Source organism: Scardinius erythrophthalmus (genome assembly GCF_964197995.2).
Source record: "Scardinius erythrophthalmus genome assembly, chromosome: 8".
Classification (NCBI taxonomy): Eukaryota; Metazoa; Chordata; class Actinopteri; order Cypriniformes; family Leuciscidae; genus Scardinius; species Scardinius erythrophthalmus.
The window spans coordinates 922,162-939,170 of record NC_138228.1 but is presented as its reverse complement, the minus strand read 5'-3'; the positions used below and the strand labels follow the sequence as shown (position 1 = coordinate 939,170).

General features: G+C 42.8%; 1 protein-coding gene across 1 annotated transcript in view; it reads left to right on the top strand.

Moving 5' to 3' along the window:
* Positions 1–937: 937 nt before the first annotated feature.
* The window catches only part of ulk3 (unc-51 like kinase 3), a 20,133-nt gene continuing 4,061 nt past the window's right edge, over positions 938–17,009 (top strand). The window contains exons 1-13 of the mRNA XM_081373137.1: positions 938–1,280; positions 1,366–1,506; positions 1,590–1,710; positions 1,796–1,891; positions 2,006–2,149; positions 2,928–3,010; positions 11,112–11,267; positions 12,174–12,279; positions 12,355–12,395; positions 12,463–12,565; positions 13,095–13,159; positions 13,460–13,538; positions 15,393–15,433. Of these exons, the coding sequence (XP_081229263.1) occupies positions 1,182–1,280; positions 1,366–1,506; positions 1,590–1,710; positions 1,796–1,891; positions 2,006–2,149; positions 2,928–3,010; positions 11,112–11,267; positions 12,174–12,279; positions 12,355–12,395; positions 12,463–12,565; positions 13,095–13,159; positions 13,460–13,538; positions 15,393–15,433 (1,275 nt within the window). The 5' untranslated portion in view covers positions 938–1,181. The remainder of the gene's footprint in view (positions 1,281–1,365; positions 1,507–1,589; positions 1,711–1,795; positions 1,892–2,005; positions 2,150–2,927; positions 3,011–11,111; positions 11,268–12,173; positions 12,280–12,354; positions 12,396–12,462; positions 12,566–13,094; positions 13,160–13,459; positions 13,539–15,392; positions 15,434–17,009) is intronic.

Here is a 17,009-nt window from a genome sequence, read left to right as displayed (position 1 = left end):
GTGTTGGATGGGTGGGTAATATAGCAGGGGTTTTAATGTAACTATGTTTGGAAAATGAATGTACTGGTTTGTTAATCTGAAAGAGGAAATACTTAGGTTAAAAATGCCTCCTCTCTACCAAGGCATTTGCTTTAAAAGACCTTTCATCAATAGCTTTCAACTAGGAATAATGTCTGTATTCTGTTGTGTTGTGTTCTTTTGTATTGTTGTATTTGTATTGTATCAGATTTGTATATTGTACAGCGCTATGTCAGCCTTGAGTTGCGTTGGAAGTGCTTTATGAAAAACAAAAACTGAATCATAAAGATTTTTTTTTTTTTTTGCTGGAAAGGCTTAATTTAATTTGCATGTTTTAAGGATAAAACCTTTCACAGATTTAATTTAAGAGAGATGCAAATGAAATACTATGATTCATCACTATTATATATTTGCGCTGATTCTGAATAAAGTAAACAGACAATAATTTACACATTAATAATGGCAGTAATACATTTTGAGAAAAACAAAACAGAATGAAGAGTAAAAATCGAGGAATTATTATGTAAACACATTGTATCCGATAATCAGACACGCCCATTCTTACACTCTAGAGTTCATGTTGTTTCCGCTCTAGAAGCTTCACTCTGTTAATATGAGCTGAGGAGTATTGATAACAGCCGCGTGACCCACGAGGACAGAAATACTCTTCAATGTTATTTACTGTCATTTCACTCATTCTATGTATAGAAGCATCAAGCATGTATGACACATAAGAAAAAAAATCATGTTTTGGTAAATCATAATGACATAAAACGTCATAATTATACCATACTAAGCCCTAATTATGAAATAACAAGCCAACATTTTGACTTTTTATATCATCATTATGACATAAAAGTAGACTACGATAATTAAAAAATTGAAATTATGACAAAAATGAATTGTCGCAGTACCAGATGTGGCCGGCAGGTGTCAGTGATGACGTCAATGTGCGGAAGTAAACACACCGCAGCGCTTCATGTTCATGAAATGTACAAGATCCTCTAATCATGTATTAAACAATATATGGCTATTAATAATATAAAGTTAACAGTCCGAGGTTGAATCGTACGCTTTAATGGCTCAGATCAGGGCAGCAGAAGAAAGCGCTGTGCTGTAAATATCATCGATTATTGGTTATTGGTGATTGATGTGGGTTCGGGATGGCCGCGGGTTTCGCTCCGCCGAAGCTCAAAGACTTCATTCTCACAGAGAAGCTGGGAAGCGGCACATACGCCACAGTTTATAAAGCTTTCAGAAAGGCGAGTGGTTATTCATGATTGTGACTGTGTGTGTGTGTTGTAGATGATCTGCGTGTTTTGATGGACAGTGTGTGTGTGTTTGCAGACTGACAACAGGGAAGCGGTGGCGGTGAAGGTGGTCAGCAAGAAAACTCTCAACAAAACCTCCATGGAAAACCTCCTGACTGAGATCGAGATCCTGAAGACGGTCCGGCATCCTCATATAGTGCAGCTCAAAGACTTCCAGGTACAGTTTCCCAGCATTCAGTTCTGTGTGTGTGTGTGCTGTTATACTGGTCCATAAGTCTCGTTCCCATCTCCGTCTGCCAGTGGGACAGTGAGAACATCTATCTGATTCTGGAGTGGTGCTCAGGAGGAGATCTGTCCAGTTTTATCCGCAGTCGGCGGATTCTTCCGGAAAGAGTTGCGCGCCGGTGCCTACAGCAGATCGGTATGAAACAAATGCCTGATACAGACTGATTCAGATGAGAGAACAAGAGCCAGTGATGTTGTGTGTGTGTGTGTGTGTGTTTCAGCATGTGCTCTTCAGTTTCTCCATGAGAAGAACATCTCGCATCTGGACCTCAAACCTCAGAACATTCTGCTGAGTGGAAACGTTCTGAAGCTCGCAGGTGATCTTTATTTCAGCATCTGACTGAGTTTAGTTTAGTTAGTTTCACTGCTTCTGTTCCTCGCTTGGATGTAAGCGTCTGCTGAATGATTGACTGTGATGTGTGTGTGTGTAGACTTCGGCTTTGCGCAGTACATGAGCCCGTGGGACGAGCAGCACGCGCTCCGAGGCTCCCCGCTCTACATGGCTCCGGAGATGGTGTGTCGCCGGCACTATGACGCGCGAGTGGATCTGTGGTCCGTCGGGGTCATCCTGTACGGTGAGGTCACCCAGTTAAAGATCAGATCATGAAAGCCAGTGTTTGCTCCACAACATTCTTCAAAATATCTTGATCATCATCATAAATGTTTCTTGATCATCAAATCATCATATTAGAGTGATTTCTGAAGGGTCATGTGACACTGAAGACTGGAGTAATGATGCTGAACATTCAGCTTTGATCACAGGAATAAATTACTCTTTACTGTATATTAGGGATGGACAATATGTCGGCCATTTTATCGTTATCGGTCTGATAATAAAATGTGTACGATATATTAAAGCTGATAAATAATTCCTCCAGCTGAGACGCTTCAGATGCGCACTGTTCAACATGATGATTTCTGAATTGCTTAAAATATGATTGGAATCACTTCAAAAAAGGAAAATCCAGTGCAAACTCTGTCATATATATCGGCTACATAAAACTATAATGAGAACAATATAGTTCTGTGCGTGGGACGTGGCTTTTAATGGTGAGACTTCTGTTTTTGTAAACAGGCTCTCAAAAATTGTTTTGGTTTTAGATTTATTGGCCGATATATCGATTATCGGCTTTCCAATATAAAGAATTATCGGTTATCGGTATATTGTTCATATCGTGCATCCCTGAATATACTCTCATCTAAAGCAGCCGTTTTACAATATAATAAGATTTTACTGTTTTTACTGTATTTTTAGTCAAATAAACGCAGCCTGAATCTGAAATCTGAATTATTCAGATAAAGTTTTTTAACGCCTGTGTGTGTGTGTGTGTGTGTGTGTCTTTCTGAGGGCAGAAGCTTTATTTGGACGAGCGCCGTTTGCCTCTCGCTCGTTCACTGAGCTGGAAGAGAAGATCCGCAGTGAGAAACCCGTCGAGGTGAGACTCAAGTTTACAGATCTAGTTACAAACGGCTTCTGGAACAAGAGCAAATGTGGGCGGGGCTTGATTGAGTCTGAGGGGAATTGATTGGATGGTTGTGGTTTGCTATTGGCTGATCTCATGTGAGTGACAGGTTAAAGCCCCGCCCTCGTCATCAGAAGAGAAGAGATGCTGCAAGAGGAACTGATTCTGATTCATTATTAACACAATGATGATGATGATCATTTAGAATAAACACTGCAATATTCCATAAACAAATTAGAGCTGTAAATCTTGATTTCCTGCACTCCTGCATTCTCTCTGTCAGCACTAGATGGAGCAGTTGTTCCAGACATTGATGTGACTTGCTCTGTGTGTGTGTGTGTGTGTGTGTGTGTGTGTGTGTGTGTGTTTGTGATTTATGAGGACAGAAATGTGTATAATGACACTGGTATTACACTGGTATTACAACGTGAACAAGATTTATGAGGAGATTTCCCGAGTCCTCGTATTTCAAATGGCTTTAAAAACACTAAACAGTGTTTTATTAAAAATGTGATGGGCAGGGTTAGGGGTCGGGTTAGTGTGTGTGTGTGTGTGTGTGTGTGTGTGATGGGTAGGTTTAGGGGTCGGGTTAGTGTGTGTGTGTGTGTGTGTGTGTGATGGGTAGGTTTAGGGGTCGGGTTAGTGTGTGTGTGTGTGTGTGTGTGTGTGTGTGTGTGTGTAGGTTTAGGGGTCGGGTCAGTGTGTGTGTGTAGGTTTAGGAGTCGGGTTATTGTGTGTGTGTGTGTGTGATGGGCAGATTTACGTGTCGGGTTATTGTGTGTGTATGTGTGTGATGGGCAGATTTAGGGGTCGGGTTATTGTGTGTGTGTGTGTGTGTGTGTGTGTGTGTGTGTGTGTGTGTGATGGGTAGGTTTAGGGGTCGGGTTATTGTGTGTGTGTGTGTGTGTGTGTGTGATGGGCAGATTTAGGGGTCGGGTTATTGTGTGTGTGTGTGTGTGTGTAGGTTTAGGAGTCGGGTTATTGTGTGTGTGTGTGTGTGTGTGTGTGTGTGTGTGTGTGTGTGTGTGTGTGTGTGATGGGCAGATTTAGGGGTCGGGTTAGTGTGTGTGTGTGTGTGTGTGTGTGTGTGATGGGTAGGTTTAGAGGTCGGGTTATTGTGTGTGTGTGTGTGTGTGTGTGTGTGTGTGATGGGTAGGTTTAGGGGTCGGGTTATTGTGTGTGTGTGATGGGTAGGTTTAGAGGTCGGGTTATTGTGTGTGTGTGTGTGTGATGGGTAGGTTTAGGGGTCGGGTTATTGTGTGTGTCAAGTCAAGTCAAGTCAACTTTATTTATATAGCGCTTTTCACAATACAGATTGTATCAAAGCAGCTTCACAGTATTAAATAAAATAGTACATCAGTGTTTGTTTCTGGTGTCAAGTCAAGTCAAGTCAAGTTTATTTATATAGCGCTTTTCACAACACAGGTTGTATCAAAGCAGCTTCACAGTAATAAATTAGAACAATACATCAATGTTTGTTTCTAGTGGAACGTCTACGTTCGGTAATGCTGATCAATAGTATCGTTGATTGATTAATTAAATTAAATATCCCCAAATATCCCCAACTGAGCAAGCCAAAGGCAACAGTGGCAAGGAACCGAAAAACTCCATCAGGTGACCTAATGGAGAAAAAAAAACCTTGGGAGAACCCAGGCTCAGTCGAGGGCCAGTTCTCCTCTGGCGTTTATAAGCTAGAGGTCGGATTTAACTGTAAGATTAAAAGTATTATATGAATGCCTGGCTGAAGAGATGCGTCTTTAATCTAGTTTTAAACTGGGAGAGCGAGTCTGAGCAACGAACAGTATCCGGAAGACTATTCCAGAGTTTTGGTGCTAAATGTGAAAATGCTCTCCCTCCTTTGGTGGATCTGGATATCCTAGGTATGACCAGAAGCCTCGAATTTAGTGACCTTAAAGAGCGCGATGGATTATAGGGCGATAGAAGATCGGTTAAATAGACTGGAGCTAAGCCGTTTAGGGCTTTATAAGTCAGTAGCAATAACTTGTAATTAATACGGGACTTTATAGGTAACCAATGTAGGGATGATAAAATCGGTGTTATATGATCATATTTTCTTGATCTAGTTAGAACTCTAGCGGCGGCATTTTGGACTAACTGTAGCTTGTTTATTGAGGATGCAGGACAACCGGCTAATAACGCATTACAGTAATCTAGTCTCGAGGTCATGAATGCATGAACTAACTTTTCTGCGTCAGAAACTGATAGCATATTACGTAGCTTAGCAATGTTTCTAAGGTGGAAAAAGGCTGTTCTTGTAACATATGAAATATGATTTTCAAAAGACAGGTTGCAGTCTAATATAACACCCAGGTCTTTTACTGTAGAGGATGAAGTAACAGGACATCCTACTATGTTAAAGTTGTATTGTGAGAGGTTTTGTGGGCGGTTTTTTGAACCGATAAGTAGTACCTCTGTCTTGTCTGGATTTAATAAAAGAAAATTATGCGTCATCCAATCTTTTATATCTTTAACACACTCTGTCAATTTGGATAATTTAGCGTTTTCATCTGGCCGTGATGAAATATAGATTTGAGTGTCATCAGCATAACAATGGAAACTAATTCCATGTTTCCTTATATTATTTCCAAGTGGTAGCATATATATTGAGAATAATAGAGGGCCTAACACAGATCCCTGCGGCACTCCATAGTTTACTGGAGTTATGATCGATTTTTCTCCATTTAAATAAACAAAATGGTAGCGGTCAGATAAATACGATCTAAACCAGCTTAATGCTTGTCCTTGAACACCAGTATAGTTTTGTAGTCGATCTAAGAGTATTGTATGATCTATAGTATCGAACGCAGCACTAAGATCAAGTAAAACTAGTATTGAGATACAGCCTTGGTCAGAAGCTAAAAGTAAATCATTTGTGATTTTAACGAGCGCAGTTTCAGTGCTATGATGTGGCCTGAACCCAGACTGAAACTTTTCATAGGTGTCATTTTCTTGTAAGAAAGAGCCCAGTTGAGCGGACACAACTTTTTCTAGTATTTTAGACATAAAAGGTAGATTTGAAATGGGTCTATAATTTACTAGATTATTCGGATCTAATTGTGGTTTCTTAATGAGAGGTTTTATAACTGCCAGTTTAAATGTTTTTGGAACATAACCTAAAGATAAAGACGAGTTAATAATATTGAGGAGAGGCTCTTCCACTACAGGTAACACTTCTTTCAATAGTTTAGTTGGTATGGGATCTAATAAACATGTTGTTGTTTTAGAGGAAATGATAAATTTATTTAACTCTTTTTGTTCTATAGTTGAAAAGCACTGTAATTGTTCTTGCGGGGTGATAATCGAGGCTGAATTATAAGGCGCGATTGAGGATTGAACGTTTACAATTGTGGTTCGGATGTTTTCTATTTTCTCAGTGAAGAACTTCATGAAATCATTACTACTAAACTGTAATGGAATACTTTGTTCAGGAGACATCTGTTTATTTGTTAGTCTCGCCACGGTGTTAAATAAGAACTTAGGATTGTTATGGTTGTTTTCTATTAGTTTGCGGAGATGCTCAGCCCTGGCCGCTTTTAGGGCCTTTTTATAACGTGACATACTGTCTTTCCATGCGATTCTAAAGACCTCTAAGTTGGTTTGTTTCCATTTACGCTCTAAATTACGGGTTTCTCTCTTTAGAACACGCGTAGTACTGTTGTACCATGGTGCTTTACTTTTCTCTCTGACCTTTTTTAATCTAATGGGCGCAACAATATCCAATGATCCAGAGAGAATGGTGCTCATAGTGCTAGTTAATTCCTCAAGTTCATCTGTTTGTTTGGGTTCACTGAGCAGCTGAGACAGATCCGATAAGCTGTTTGAAAAATGATCTATGGTGGATGGAAGGATTGTTCTGCCTAATCGATAACGCGGCGCAGCATGATATATTACAGGAGTACGTAATATGCAAGTTACCATGTAATGGTCAGTGACATCGTCACTTTGTGGAATGATATCTATATCGGTTGGATCGGTTCCATGTGATATAATTAAATCGAGTGTATGATTAAATCGATGAGTCGGTCCGGTGATGTTTTGCTTGACCCCAAAGGAGTTTAATAAATCTGTAAACGCAGCCCCTAACGCATCATTTTGATTATCTACATGGATATTAAAGTCTCCAACAATTAATGCTTTATCGAAGTTAACTAATAGGTCTGAGAGAAAATCTGCAAACTCTTTTAGGAAATCAGCGTAAGGCCCAGGCGGTCTATATACGGTAGCCAAGGCTAGAGATAATAGGGATGTTTTTCTATCATCTAAGAGCGTAACATTTAGTACAAGTACTTCAAATGAAATAAACTTATAACCCGTTTTCTGAGTAACATTGAGAAAATCTCTATAGATTGTTGCAACACCGCCGCCACGACCATTCAGACGGGGCTCGTGCTTATAGAAGTATCCAGGAGGAGTAGACTCATTTAGACCGAAATAATCATTTGGTTTAAGCCAGGTTTCAGTAAGGCAAAGTACATCGAAGCTATTATCTGTGACTATTTCATTTACAATAACTGCCTTAGGTGTGAGTGATCTAATGTTTAGAAGACCTAGCTTTAAAAATTGTTTTTGATTACCAATAGCAACATTTTCTGGTTTAATAACAATTAGATTTTTTCTAGATCCTGCAGTAGATTTATGATTTGATCTCACTAAACGAGGAATAGACACAGTTTCTATGCAATGTTCTACACTATTTATATCAGTTAAATTGGTGCAGCAGAGACTATGATTTGGTGTAAAACATCCACGTTTGGTAATGCAGATCAATAGCACCGGTGAATCGATTAATCAATTTAAGCATCCCCAATGCTTAAATTGTGTGTGTGTGTGTGTGTGTGTGTGTGTGTGTGTGTGTGTGTGTGTGTGTGTGTAGGTTTAGGGGTCGGGTCAGTGTGTGTGTGTAGGTTTAGGAGTCGGGTTATTGTGTGTGTGTGTGTGTGTGTGTAGGTTTAGGAGTCGGGTTATTGTGTGTGTGTGTGTGTGTGTGTGTGTGTGTGTGTGTGTGTAGGTTTAGGGGTTGGGTTGTGTGTGTGTGTGATGGGCAGATTTAGGGGTCGGGTTATTGTGTGTGTGTGTGTGTGTGTGTGTGTGTGTGTGTAGGTTTAGGGGTTGGGTTGGGTTGTGTGTGTGTGTGTGTGTGTGTGTGTGTGTGTGTGTGTGTGTGTGTGTGTGTGTGTGTGTGTGTGATGGGCAGATTTAGGGGTCGGGTTATTGTGTGTGTGTGTGTGTGTGTGTGTGTGTGTGTGTGTGTAGGTTTAGGGGTCGGGTTGTGTGTGTGTGTGTGTGTGTGTGTGTGTGTGTGTGTGTGTGTGATGGGCAGATTTAGGGGTCGGGTTAGTGTGTGTGTGTGTGTGTGTGTGTGTGTGTGTGTGTGTGTGTTTGTGTGTAGGTTTAGGGGTCGGGTTGTGTGTGTGTGTGTGTGTGTGTGTGTGTGTGTGTGTGTGTGATGGGCAGATTATAGGGGTCGGGTTAGTGTGTGTGTGTGTGTGTGTGTGTGTGTGTGTGTGTGTGTGATGGGCAGATTTAGGGGTCGGGTTAGTGTGTGTGTGTGTGTGTAGGTTTAGGGGTTGGGTTGTGTGTGTGTGATGGGCAGATTTAGGGGTCGGGTTAGTGTGTGTGTGTGTGTGTGTGGTTGTGTGTGTGTGTAGGTTTAGGGGTTGTGTGTGTGTGTGTGTGTGTGTGTGTGTGTGTGTGTGTGTGTGTGTGTGTGTGTGTGTGTGTGTGTGTGTGTGTGTGTGATGGGCAGATTTAGGGGTCGGGTTAGTGTGTGTGTGTGTGTGTGTGTGTGTGTGTGTGTGTGTGTGTGTGTGTGTGTGTGTAGGTTTAGGGGTCGGGTTGTGTGTGTGTGTGATGGGCAGATTTAGGGGTCGGGTTAGTGTGTGTGTGTGTGTGTGTGTGTGTGTGTGTGTGTGTGTGTGTGTGTGATGGGCAGATTTAGGGGTCGGGTTAGTGTGTGTGTGTGTGTGTGTGTGTGTGTGTGTGTGTGTGTAGGTTTAGGGGTTGGGTTGTGTGTGTGTGATGGGCAGATTTAGGGGTCGGGTTAGTGTGTGTGTGTGTAGGTTTAGGGGTTGTGTGTGTGTGTGTGTGTGTGTGTGTGTGTGATGGGCAGATTTAGGGGTCGGGATATTGTGTGTGTGTGTGTGTGTGTAGGTTTAGGGGTCGAGTTAGTGTGTGTGTGTGATGGGCAGATTTAGGGGTCGGGTTAGTGTGTGTGTGTGTGTGTGTAGGTTTAGGGGTTGGGTTTGTGTGTGTGTTTGTGTATGTGTGTGTGTAGGTTTAGGGGTTGGGTTTGTGTGTGTGTGTGTGTGTGTGTGATGGGCAGATTTAGGGGTCAGGTTAGTGTGTGTGTGTATGTAGGTTTAGGGGTCGAGTTAGTGTGTGTGTGTGTGTGTGTGTGTGTGTGTGTGTGTGTGTGTGTGTGTGTGTGTGTGATGGGCAGGTTTAGAGGTCGGGTTAGTGTGTGTGTGTGTGTGTGTGTGTGTGTGTGATGGGCAGGTTTAGAAGTCGGGTTAGTGTGTGTGTGTGTGTGTGTGTGTGTGTGTGTGTGTGTGTGTGTGTGTGTGTGTGATGGGCAGGTTTAGAGATCGGGTTAGTGTGTGTGTGTGTTGTGTGTGTGTGTGTGTGTGTGTGATGGGCAGGTTTAGGGGTCGAGTTAGTGTGTGTGTGTGTGTGTGTGTGTGTGTGTGTGTGTGTGTGTGTGAGTGATGGGCAGGTTTAGAGGTCAGGTTAGTGTGTGTGTGTGTGTGTGTGTGTGTGATGGGCAGGTTTAGAGGTCAGGTTAGTGTGTGTGTGTGTGTGTGTGTGTGTGTGTGATGGGCAGGTTTAGAGGTCAGGTTAGTGTGTGTTAGAGGTCAGGTTAGTGTGTGTGTGTGTGTGTGTGTGTGTGTGTGTGTGTGTGTGTGATGGGCAGGTTTAGAGGTCAGGTTAGTGTGTGTGTGTGTGTGATGGGCAGGTTTAGAGGTCGGGTTAGTGTGTGTGTGTGTGTGTGTGTGTGTGTGTGTGTGATGGGCAGGTTTAGAGGTCGGGTTAGTGTGTGTGTGTGATGGGCAGGTTTAGGGGTCGGGTTAGTGTGTGTGTGTGTGTGTGTGTGTGTGTGATGGGCAGGTTTAGAGGTCGGGTTAGTGTGTGTGTGTGTGTGTGTGTGTGTGTGTGTGTGTGTGTGTGTGTGTGATGGGCAGGTTTAGAGATCGGGTTAGTGTGTGTGTGTGTGTGTGTGTGTGTGTGATGGGCAGGTTTAGAAGTCGGGTTAGTGTGTGTGTGTGTGTGTGTGTGTGTGTGTGTGTGTGTGTGTGTGTGTGTGTGTGTGTGTGTGTGTGTGTGATGGGCAGGTTTAGAGATCGGGTTAGTGTGTGTGTGTGTGTGTGATGGGCAGGTTTAGAGATCGGGTTAGTGTGTGTGTGTGTGTGATGGGCAGGTTTAGGGGTCGAGTTAGTGTGTGTGTGTGTGTGTGTGTGTGTGAGTGATGGGCAGGTTTAGAGGTCAGGTTAGTGTGTGTGTGTGTGTGTGTGTGTGTGTGTGTGATGGGCAGGTTTAGAGGTCAGGTTAGTGTGTGTGTGTGTGTGTGTGTGATGGGCAGGTTTAGAGGTCAGGTTAGTGTGTGTTAGAGGTCAGGTTAGTGTGTGTGTGTGTGTGTGTGTGTGTGTGTGATGGGCAGGTTTAGAGGTCAGGTTAGTGTGTGTGTGTGTGTGTGATGGGCAGGTTTAGAGGTCGGGTTAGTGTGTGTGTGTGTGTGTGTGTGTGATGGGCAGGTTTAGAGGTCGGGTTAGTGTGTGTGTGTGTGTGTGTGTGTGTGTGTGTGATGGGCAGGTTTAGGGGTCGGGTTAGTGTGTGTGTGTGTGTGTGTGTGTGTGTGATGGGCAGGTTTAGAGGTCGGGTTAGTGTGTGTGTGTGTGTGTGTGTGTGTGTGATGGGTCAGGTTAGTGTAGGGGAATAGAATATATAGTTTGTACAGTATAAAAACATTTACGCCTATGGAGAGTCCCCACAAGTATAGCTAAACAAATCTGTGTGTGTGTGTGTGTGTGTGTGTGTGTGTGTGTGTGTGTGTGTGTAGCTGCCTTCCGGAGCCAGAGTTTCCCGAGACTGTCGAGATCTTCTGCTCCGGTTGCTGGAGAGAGACCCGGACACACGCATCTCCTTCCACGAGTTCTTCCTTCATGCGTTCGTGGATCTGGAGCACATGCCCAGCGCCGAGAGCCTCGCCAAGGCCGTGAGTGTGTCGTATGACCCGCGCAGACTCACACACACACACACACACTCACAGTCACACGTTTATTTTAGACCTGAAGTGGCAGAAACGCTACTGCTCGTCGCCAGTGTCAGACCAGACGCGAGTGAACTGTGTCACGCAGACGCTGATCGACAATCACACAGTAAACAGGAGTTTATCCTCCAGCTGACACTGATGTCCTCATTCAAGAGATGCGTGATATATCGGTATCGACTGATATATGTTCATTTTTATTGTTAGCGCTATCGGCCCGATAAGAAAATTTGGCCGATATATTAAAGCCGATAATATAGTCATGTGACCCTGGATCACGTCACCAGTCTCGAGTCGCACGGGTTTATCTGTGGCAATATCCAACAATACACCGTATGGGTCAAAATTATACCATTTTTCTTTTCTGCCAAAAATTATGAGGATATTAAGATCATGTTCCATGAAAATATTTAGTAAATTTCCTACCGTAAATATATAAAACATGTATTTGTGTGAGTGAATGCAGCACAATCGCCAACATAAACACACAACTATAAAGATGATTTTCTCAATGTTTTTTTTGCATCCTCAGATTCCAGATTTCCACATATTGTCCTATCCTAACAAACCACACATCACTGGGAAGCTTATTTATTCAGCTGTCATGTGATGTATAAATCTCAATTTCAGAAAATGTACCCATGTGACTGGTTTTGTGGTCCAGGGTCACATATAGTCAACATTGTAATTGTGTGTTTGGGTCGTGGCTTTTAATAGTGAGACTAAAAAATTATATAAAAATTTGGATTTCGTTTTATCGGCCGATATATCGGTTATCGGCTTCCAAATACAAAGAGTTATGGGTTGTGGATATGGGCCAGGATCTTCACCCCTGATGATTGTGTGTTGCAGAAGGCGCTGGTGACGCAGGCGGTGCAGAAGGACCAGGACGGCGCGCGGGCGGCGGCGTTATCGCTCTACTGTAGCGCTCTCGAACACTTTGTTCCTGCCATTCACTGTAAGACACAAGCGCCTCTGTTCCTCTGATATACGAGATAGAGCTCTGCGATCTCACGGCCCTCGTCTCTTTCAGATGAGACGGACAGACTGAGGAAAGAAGCGCTGAGACAGAAGGTGACTCCAGTAACCCGTGAGAGCTGGTGATAATGAAGCGTTACTGACCTGCGCTGTTCTCCCTCAGGTGAACCAGTACGTGTCTCGAGCCGAGGAGCTCAAAGCCCTGGTCAGATCCGACAACAAAATCAGCTTTGAGGAGGCCAAATCAACCAGGAACATATTAATAGGTAACCAGTACAGTACAGTACATTATTCAGACACCAACATCTCTCACATGATCAGTTTATTCGCTATAGTTTAGAGAACTGTGATATGAGCAGAACTCAGTTGATATGTGACTGGTTTTGTCCGTCCTTCTGTTAGACTGTCTCACACATGAATTATGCTGAATATCTGTCAGCTGTTAAATTTAACTACACAATTAGATAATACCAGTTTAGCTCAACCAATCACCAAGCAATGCTTCATTGTGTTCAGTCTGTGTGTAAAAAGAGCATTAGCAATTAAAGACAACACACTTCAGCAAAACATGATCAGCTTAAAGTGTCTGAATAATGTGTATAAATGTCACTGGTAGTCTCTGTATGAAGAGTTTCTGGGTATAATATGTCACAGTTTACTTTATTCTGCTCTCCTCACTCACACTAATTGTCCTGATCACACTAGTGAAGAAATATCAAATTATATCTGGAGTCTGAATAATGTTTGGTCTGAGATCTATCATCATAAACCACTGATGTTGTGTTAATTTCACAGAAATGTCCAGAGATCAGCCGCGTTTACTGGTCGCACTGGAAGTAGCGTCCGCTGCTGTTGCCCGGGTATGTGTTATAATGGCTCATTTATGCTAATAATACACCCTCATACACACACACTTCATCAGTGAACACCTGTGTCAAAACTCTTGGTGCTTTTCTAGATAGTGCCTTAAAACTTGACAAGCAAGTACATTTTTCCTGATCACATTACGCCTATCCTAGCATCACTTCACCGGCTGCCGATTCGTTTTAGGGTTGATTTAAAAAAAAAAGAAAAGTGAACTGAATTGAATTTGCATATGTGTCATGTGAGCTGCAGTGTTGCATGATGGGTAATGTAGTTGCGATGGGCTGTGTGTGCAGGAGGAGAGCGGAGCGGAGGACTACGACACTCTTGATCTATACCAGCAGAGTCTGGGCGAACTACTCTTGGCACTGGCGGGTAAAGTCACACACACACACACACACACACGCGAAATACCCCAGTCCAGATGTGGCGATGAGTGTGTGCCAGGACGGCGTGTGTGGTACGATCTCGCTGCCATCTGGATCTCATTGAGATCAGCTCTCAGTGTTATGAAATACTGAAGCGAATGAAAACTGTTATCTCTTCAAGCACTCGAGGCCTGAGGATGAAGCGAGCTCAGAGAACGCGACCCGAGACTGCTAACGCCAGCGCTAGGCTAGTCAAAACACAGACGCTCCAGGGCTGCATGTGCCAGACTCGGGCAGAATAAGCCTGGAGTCTCTAACTCAATCGCTCTAGCGCCACCAACTGTACAAAGTTGCACTCTTTGAACCATAAGGGCTAGGAACGAAATAATCTTTCCGTCTGATTCCTTGGCTCAAGGTTATTATAGTGCATATGATTGTAATTTTACCCAGAATTTGCCGTCGTAAAATGTTTTACGCCATTTTGAACTCCTCCTAGAACGTTGCTCCAAATTTCACGAAAATCGAACCAGATTATCTTCAGAACATGTTGACTAAAAGCTATGACATCTAACAGTGTTATTTTCGTCAACGACATTTTTAAGATTTTTTTTACGTCACAGCAGTTAATAAATCTGTGTCTCTATTGCATGTTCAAACTTTAAAATCATTCATATCAACAGGTTAATAGATGTTTTCTCTGGGAGATTATAATGGGTTTGGAAATTTTAGAGAAACTCTAAATTAATGCATTACAATTTAACTAAACTCATTAGATTTAGCCGACTAAAATCTTATTTTATTTCATCGACTAAAACTAAAACAATTCAGATGACTAAAATATGGCTTAAAACTAAATGGCATTTTAGTCGAAAGACTATGACTAAAACTAAATCAAAATTTGCTGTCAAAATTAACACTGGGATTTAACTAGATTTATCAGATCGTTCTCGAATAATGTGCAAACGAATTCGTCGAAGAGCACGCCAAAATGAACGTGAGGCGATATCTCCGCAACGCTTTAGCGTATTCTGACCAAAATTGGTGTGTGTTTTAACATCCGTGACCTGAGGCTACCTGCACAGTTTCAGCACAGTGCCACCTAGTGGTCAGGAGATATGGACATTTTTGCTTAAAACTTCTGAACGGTTTGGCCAAAAATCACTCAACTGGTCTCTTTAGATTCGCTGCAAAATGCAGAGTCGAACGATACCCAGTTATCCCATATCGGCCACTGTGAATTTTGTCTTAAAATGTTATATTTTACTAACACTTTGGTGTATCATAACGAAACTCAATATGTGTCTTCGGCTCCATGATCTATACAGTACTCAAAAAGTTTCCAAAAAGGAAAGTTATAATGAAATTTCCAAAAATGTTAATAACTTTTGATGAAATATTGTAATGAATCTTGTCTTAATATGTTCCTTGGGTCGTGCGAGAACATAGATACCAAATTCGAGTCAGATCATCTTCAGACGATGCGGGCAAAAAGATTTTCGTGTTGATAGAAGAAACTGTTTTTGTACAGCGCATAAACTAAGTTGACGGCATGATGCCAAAACGACTGTATCTCTACAATGCTTTGGCATATTGACACCAAACGTTGTGTCATTGTCACCTGACTCTGCCCACACCACATCAGTTTAGCCACAGCGCCACCTTTTGTTTGAAAATGATAAACTATTAAATCATTACTAGTGACTGTATTCATGATTTTTCAGGCATTGTGCCTAAAATCATCTTAATATGTGTTTAATGACTGATTGTTGCAGCTGTATTGGTGTGTGTAGTGTTGTGTAGTGTTGTGTAGAGGACAGCTGACGATGAGCTTTCGTGTGTGTGTGTGTGTGTGTGTCTCCAGCTGAAGCCCAAGGCCGGCGCAGGGAACTGCTCCACAGCGAGGTGAGAGGATCAGTGTTTACGAGTGTTTACTCTGGACGGGTCAAACCCCATACGACTCTCATCAGCTCCAGACTCGCGTCATCACACATCGAGACGAGCGCGTTAGGCCACACACACACACACACACACCGGGGGGGAACTATCCCACCGTCTCCAGCGACTCTGCATTGTGTGAAGCTGCCTCCTCCTCGTCATTTATGACTTATAACAAACACAAAGCGATGTCTGAAAGCTGCTGTGTGACAGGTGTAGTCCAGCTAAACCCAGGAATAAGCGTGTATGAGCTGTCGACTCCAGAAACGAGTGTTTAAGGACACAGAAGTGGAGACAGGCGATTGGAACAGAGCGCAACGTGTCGTATTACTCTGAGAACTGACGTAATAATAGCTTCGCTTACAGAAATATAATATTTAAAACTGACATTTGGATATTTGACTTACCAGTGACTGATTGTTCACTGCACACGTCTGTATCTCTAGATCACACTGAGAGTCAGGATCCCACAGTTACCCGTCCGTTCCGCCCGTCTCCTCTTCTGTGTCCTTAAACACTCCTACACCTGTCACACAGCAGCTTCAGACATCGGTTTGTGTTGAAATGATGACACTCTCACACACTTACACACACACTCACTCACACACACACACACACACACACACACACACACACACACACACACACACACACACACACACACACTTATACACACTCTCACACTCACACTTACACTCACACACACTCTCACACTCACACTTACACACACTCACACTTTTACACACTCACACACACACACACACACACACACACACACACACACACACACACACACACACACACTTATACACACTCTCACACTCACACTTACACTCACACACACTCACACTTACACACACTCACACTTTTACACACTTACACTCACACTCACACTTACACACACTCACACTTTTACACACTCACACTTATACACACTCTCACACTCACACTTACACACTCACACTTATACACACTCTCACACTCACACTTATACACACTCTCACACTCACACTTACACACACACACACACACACTCACTCACACTTTTACACACTCACACTTATACACACACTCACACTTACACTCACACACACTCTCACACTCACACTTACACACACACACACACACACACACACACACACACTCACACTTTTACACACTCACACTTATACACACTCTCACACTTACACACACACACTCACACTTACACTCACACACACTCTCACACTTACACACACACACACACACACACACACACACACACACTCACACTTTTACACACTCGCACTTATACACACTCTCACACTTACACACACACACTCACACTTATACACACTCACACTCACACTTATACACACTCTCACACTCACACTTACACACACACACTCACTCACACTTTTACACACTCACACTTATACACACACTCACACTTACACTCACACACACTCTCACACTCACACTTACACACACACACACACACACACACACACACACACACACACACACACACACACACACACACACTCACACTTTTACACACTCA